At 49.2% G+C, this 6,282-nt stretch overlaps 1 protein-coding gene across 1 annotated transcript in view; it reads left to right on the top strand.

Annotated features, from left to right (window-relative positions):
* The first annotated feature begins 137 nt into the window (after window positions 1-137).
* Window positions 138-6,282, top strand: part of LOC103896186 (cryptochrome DASH-like) — a 20,940-nt gene continuing 14,795 nt past the window's right edge. The window contains exons 1-6 of the mRNA XM_009275970.1: window positions 138-203; window positions 329-501; window positions 2,201-2,294; window positions 3,570-3,700; window positions 4,589-4,737; window positions 5,120-5,208. Of these exons, the coding sequence (XP_009274245.1) occupies window positions 138-203; window positions 329-501; window positions 2,201-2,294; window positions 3,570-3,700; window positions 4,589-4,737; window positions 5,120-5,208 (702 nt within the window). The remainder of the gene's footprint in view (window positions 204-328; window positions 502-2,200; window positions 2,295-3,569; window positions 3,701-4,588; window positions 4,738-5,119; window positions 5,209-6,282) is intronic.

Here is a 6,282-nt window from a genome sequence, read left to right as displayed (position 1 = left end):
GGGGCGGGATGAGGGGGCCGGGCCGGGCTGAGAGGCGCCGAGCTGAAGGAGGACAGAGCAGAGCCGGGCTGAGGGGGCCGGGCTGAGGGAGAACAGGGCCGGGCCGGGTGAGGCGGGATCGGCCCCGCCGAGGCACCATGTCGGGGGCAGCGAGGACGATCATCTGCTTGCTGCGCTGCGACCTGCGTGCCCACGATAACCAGGTAGGGTCCGGCCGGCGGCTCTCCGGGTATTTCTTTAGAAATAACCCCGCTCTTGGGTAGGCTGGGGAGAGGTGCATGCTGCATCCTGCCCCCAAGAGCTGTCATGGCCCTCTCTGTGTTTCCAGGTGCTCCACTGGGCTCAGACCAACGCAGATTTTGTTATTCCCCTCTACTGCTTCGACCCGCGGCACTACCTGGGCACCCACTGCTACGGCTTCCCGAAGACAGGGCCCCATCGGCTCAGGTTTTTGTTGGAAAGCGTGAAGGATCTAAGGGAAACACTCAAGAAAAAAGGAAGGTAGTTGAGAAAGCACCATGCAAATAACACGTCTATTTTTATTTTCTTTCTTTTTTTCCGACACATATGTGCTGTGGGTCAAATCATGTCAGGTACTCTGGGCTCTGATGATGTCTCATTTCAGAGAGCCACAGCCCTTCTGTTAGATACAATAAGGTCCCATACATAGCCCCTGTTTAGGTGACCTGCTGTGGCATCTGCAGGGAAGAGAAGAGCCATCCAGGCTGCGTGCTATTCGAGGTTTTGCTTTCTTGAACTCAGATACCACAGATGGGTGTCAGCCTTGAGTGCTTTGCCCAGAGTTCTGACAACTGGAGACATGAACGGCAGTCTTCCGACATGTAGGCAACAGCACTAGCCACTGTGGCATGCGTCCTACCTTGTCCCTAATGAGTTTTCCCTAGGAGTTGCCTTGAGACAGACCATCATGCATCCTGGCTTGTGAGACTGGAGAGTTAGGTTTGCTCATGCCCTGTCCCGCTAAACCCAATCTCTTTGGTAGGCTACATTGTGGGAGGGGGGTCTTCAGGGATTCCTCCTTCATTATGTCTTTAGAAACCATAACTGGGGTAGACCAGGGCCTGAAGGTCTACATGCTGAAGAATCCCATTACCAGATAACATCTGACTTTGCTTAGCAGAAGATGCGTCAGCCAGCCTGTATTCTCTCAGAGCAGCGTAACAGTGGTAGTAGAAGCAAGAGGAATGGCTCTGGGTTTGCAGTGCAGCATGGACCGTGCAGATTGTGAATGTTATAGGAGACTGAAAGAACTGATCAGTGGGTATCTGCACCCACACCCTGCAGAGAACAGATTCAGAGCTGCTTGAATGCTACTGTGCTGTTGTCAGTGGCTGATAAAAGATTGGTGTTCTTCAGTGAGAGATGTGTGGCTGTGAAGAGCCACGCTAAGATCTGCTCTCTCAGCAGCACCCCTTGCTCCTGCCTTCTTCAGACCCAGCCCATCTTTGAAGAAACTTTTCAGTTATGCTTTAAATTATTCTGGCAAAAACACTGTATTACTCCTTCAAGAAATTCTTCTCCAGCACAGGCCTCTGTTAGATGACACAGTAGTGAGAAAGAGAGAGAGAGAGGGAAAGGGAAGGACAGAGTCACGTATGAGGCTCCTCACAGAACTCTGCACCCACCTCTGACCAACTTTCTCACCACAGCTTCTCTTTTGGTCTGGTGCCCTGGGTACACAGCTGGGCAGTTGGTGAGGTTGCAAGGTGGGAGGGAAGTTCTGTTGACTCTGTTACGAACACAGAGCATTCAGAGGAAAGAATTCCTCTGAATACTCCCACATGAAAGTGGAGAGGGGTCTGCCCACAGGCCACCACTGCCTGTGAAGGAGATTGGAAGAGGAATCAGTTATTGAATCTCAGCTTCAGTGTGTGAGGATGAACAGATCTGACAGATTTACTTCTAGGTGATAGCCTGGCTTTCTGCCCAGTTATCCTTTCTAAGGCATCCGAGGTGGTAGAAATGTGTTTGACAGAAACTCAGCCCCAGAGGCTTACAAACTGTGTTCATTGGGTCCTAAAAAATGTAGGCTAGTCAAATCCTGTCTGTTTGCCTCCACATGCTGTCGGTGCTCCGTAGAGAACTAGTACATGGGTGCCTGGGCCAGAACTAGGGCCTCCTGTACACATAAATAACAATAATATCAAACCTAATTCAGGCCAATGTTTTGCGTCTGCAGTACCCTGGTTGTGAGGAAGGGGAAGCCAGAAGATGTGGTCTGTGATCTGATTACTCAGTTGGGCTCTGTCAGTGCCGTGGCTTTTCATGAAGAGGTAAGGGAAATATCTGAGTGACATTGTAAAAAAGATAAAATTAGGTTGTGGAGGTTTCTTCCACAACCAAATGGTGATGCAGATCCTGTATGTTCAGAGCCTTTCTTGTCTGTGGTATTTTTAACCTTGGGGAAACTGGCTAGCTCCTGGGATGGGGATGGTGCAGGTGTCTGGGTGGGAGTCCTTGCTGTATGACAGCAGCTATTTGTGAATGATCACATGCAAGTGCTGTGTCTTGAGGAAGAGGGGTTTCTGGCAACTGGCATTTTAGGTCAGCTGAGTCCATTTCTCCTTCTGTTTGCATCAAGCTGCCTTTTCCCAGCACCTTCCTTGCACAAGGAGCTAGCTGCCAGGGGGCATATTGTATTGAGTGTAGAAAAGGCCCACGGTGAGTTGACAGCACCCATATTTAGGCAGTTGCCCACCAGCGCGTTGAAGAACGAAACACGAGTCCGGTCCCGGACTGCTGACGGGGTTGGCATGTCGCTGACCTGTCTTCGCTGAGCTGACTACGTGGTTTGATCCAGAGCCTGCTGAATTCAATGGAGGGCTCTGGATCCAAACCACTGAGCCTGGAGGCTTTGTGTACACACACACATATGCGTATACATGTACATAGATGCACTCAGTATTAGCAGAGTCTGGGCCTCAGAGCTGTCTAATGCAGGAATCACTCTGTGACCTGCACTGCAGGTATTCCTGTTGTCAGGCCTACAACCCTTGTAACTTGACAACCTACACATCCCCTGGTGCTTTACTCCATGCAGCACTAAGAACAACCACAGAGGGTCAGACAAAAGGCCTCATCTAACTCCATAGCCTTTTTCCTGACAGTGACCAATAACAGATGCCCAGAGAAGACCACAGGAGCAGGACAAATCTGTAAAGATACTTCCCCTGCATACATTCCCAGCCTCTGTGGCTCAAGTACTTCTTGAAACAGGAATGCTATCCTGATATTCAATAACCCTCAGTGGATTTCTTTTACATATATTTGTCCAGTCACCTTTCCAGTCCATGCAGACTTAAAAGATCTGCAACGTCCTACATCAAGGAGTTTCTTATTCTGGCATTGGCACTGCTAATGGAGAGTGAAAACACTTGTTGGGTTTGGGAGAGGGAAATACTCAGAGATTGTCTGTGTGCAACTCTCTTTAAAGGGATGAAGCTAAATGTGGAGATGCGGGAGGAGGGCAAGACCAGGGACCAGGGTCTGTGTGCATGTGGGAGCTGAGGCCGTGCAGCCATGGCCTCACTGCATTTTGTTCTCCCTAGGCCACGCAGGAGGAGCTGGATGTGGAGAAGGGGCTGTGCCAGGTGTGTAGTCAGCACGGGGTGAAGATTCAGACATTCTGGGCATCCACGCTGTATCATCGGGACGACCTTCCCTTCAGGCCTATTGCCAGGTGGGCTGCTCCATGGTATCACTTACTCCTCCACTGTCCCATTTGTTTCTCACTCCAGTGAACTGCTCAGGAGGGATCTTAGTCATCTGGTCCCACGGGGAAAGGACCCATCTGCATTTATGGAACAGTGCTGTCATGCTCATACACATCAAGGGGAAGGGGCACATTCATCCCTCTGTACTAGTAGGATTTATGCTCTGATATGCATAAAGCCGAGGGGTTTGTTTGACTGTTTATTGAGGAACTGATTTCTCTTTGCCCTTCTACCAGCACAGTTTGGATACTCACTCTGCAGTGCCGAGTCCTTGTGACATCAGACTGGATTGCTCCATTACTCCATCTGGCTAAATGCAGCTGCCTATGACAGTAGCCCTTTGCGTGTGGACTCTTCATGGCTCCCTCAATAGTCACTTGAGGTGTAGTTGATGGAGTTGAGTGATACATGGTATCTTGTAGAAAATGTATAAAATAGGGCAGAAGAGTCAGGCCATAAAAATGCCTGTTTCTCTCCATTGACTGAAAAGGCAGTAGGAGGTTGCAAATTTTTACATTGAGGTCAGGCTTGTGGGTAATCAGAAGTTAGGTGAGATAAATCTGACCCTCGTGGATTGCCCCATCAGGACACACCTTAAATTGAAAAGGCACCATTTGCATCAGAAGCAGAAAGAAATTGGGTGAAGGACTGAACTTCCTATTGCTGCTGGCCCCAGGGGTATCTGCCTCTTCTATGCCCGGTGATGTACAAACATGCATCACAAATATGAACTCAGCCCTCAGGAGAGCGCAGCCTAAAAAGCTAACCCTCCATCTGCGGAAGCTATGTGGTGCTGTGGGGAGGGGCCAGGGTAGCCATCCTACGGAGATCTGACTGTGCTGTGATCTGTGCAGGTTGCCCGACATCTACACCCATTTCCGAAAAGCGGTGGAATTGGAGGCGAAGGTCCGGCCAACCCTGCGCATGGCAGATCAGCTAAAGCCTCTGGCTCCAGGGGTGGAAGAAGGGTGTATCCCTGCAATGGAGGATTTTGGACAAAAGGGTAGGAAAACCTAATTTGGCAGTTGCTCCCATGATATCCTACTTAGAGATGTTTCTTACTGAGAATCAAACATGGAGGCCTCCCAAAGGCAGTTGTTGCCCTTCAAACTGTAACTAACCCTCTGTTCACTCACACGGCAAATGAAGGTAAATTCCCTGTGTGGAGGAGCTGCCTAGCTGTTTTCTGCTGGGTAGAAAACATCCTCTTAGTCAGTAATTTTTAATATGTTTGATGTGGCCCTTGTTTTAAAGGAAGACCAGGGCACAATCTTTCATGTCCCCAAAGAAGACATGCCTACTGCTGAACATCCCTAGATTTTAAGCTCCCTACCTTTGAGATGCTTTCCAAGGGGGTAACAAGGTGACGGTGTTTTCTGTGGCAGATCCTGTGACTGATTCACGAACAGCCTTCCCCTGCAGTGGAGGAGAGACCCAGGCTTTAATGAGACTGCAGTATTATTTTTGGGACACGGTAACTCTTACATTTCCTTGTCTGCCTCCTCCCCCATGTACATACGGCTGTGCAAGTGGGTGAGGCTGCAATTTCACTTCCTAATAATATTTCCTTAGCTCCTGTATAATAACACTTTACAAAGGAGGGAATTAGCATTATTTCAGTTTTTCAGAGAGACAAACTAAATCAAAAAGAAGTTATCCAGGAACTGGGAATGTAAGCCAGATACTTAGGAACCTAGTTTAGTGGCCATCCCTCTTAAGTCTTTTTTTCCATCAGCTTTTGGGAATTGGGACAATTTTTTAGCTCCTTGACCTTGATTTACCCTTTCTACTCTCCTGTCCCATGTCATCAGCAATGTAGTTCCTCCATTTTGAAGGAGTGAAAAGCGGCCTGAAGGGCTGCAATTGCAGTTGGGGTGAGGAACAACTGACCCAAGCTGCTGCCCGCAGGTAAAAATAGTTCCTAGTAGTCTGGTTTAAAAACTTGCAGCCAATAATTACAGCTACTTCTTGCTCCCTCACTTTGGTGGAGTGAAGCTGCTGCTGACTGCATTTCGTCTGTGCATCCTGACCGTTTTTGAGCCTTTTCCTGGTCTAGTTTGAGAAACTGCCTTAAATTTGCCTTCTGTGAATTCAGACAAAGACACGTATGCTGATTTCCAACAGCATCAGACCCTATGCAGCTTTATGGATAAAGGGGGTAGCATCTCTCCAGCTGAGATGGGTTAAGAAGTGTGCTGTGTCCGGTGCGCTCACTGGGACAGCCCCCAGGGGATTCTTTCAGCTGTGCTACAGAAGTTCCTGCATTCCCTTGCTGTTGGGGAGCATTGTTGTGGTTTAACCCCACAGCTCAGCCCCACACAGCCGCTCCTTCACTCCCCACCAGTGGGATGGGGGAGAGAATTGGAAGGGTAAAAGTGAGAAAACTCATGGGCTGAGACAAAGACAGTTTAATAGGGAAAGCGAAAGCCACACACACAAGCAAAGCAAAACAAGGAACTCATTCACTCCTTCCCATGGGCAGGCAGGTGCTCAGCCATCTCCAGGACAGCAGGGCTCCATCACGTGTAATGGTTACTTGGGAAGACAA

This window comes from Aptenodytes forsteri, unplaced genomic scaffold, assembly GCF_000699145.1.
Source record: "Aptenodytes forsteri isolate BGI_AS27 unplaced genomic scaffold, ASM69914v1 Scaffold80, whole genome shotgun sequence".
NCBI lineage: Eukaryota > Metazoa > Chordata > Aves > Sphenisciformes > Spheniscidae > Aptenodytes > Aptenodytes forsteri.
Note: the sequence above shows the minus strand (reverse complement) of the source record. Positions and strands in the feature narration are given on the sequence as shown.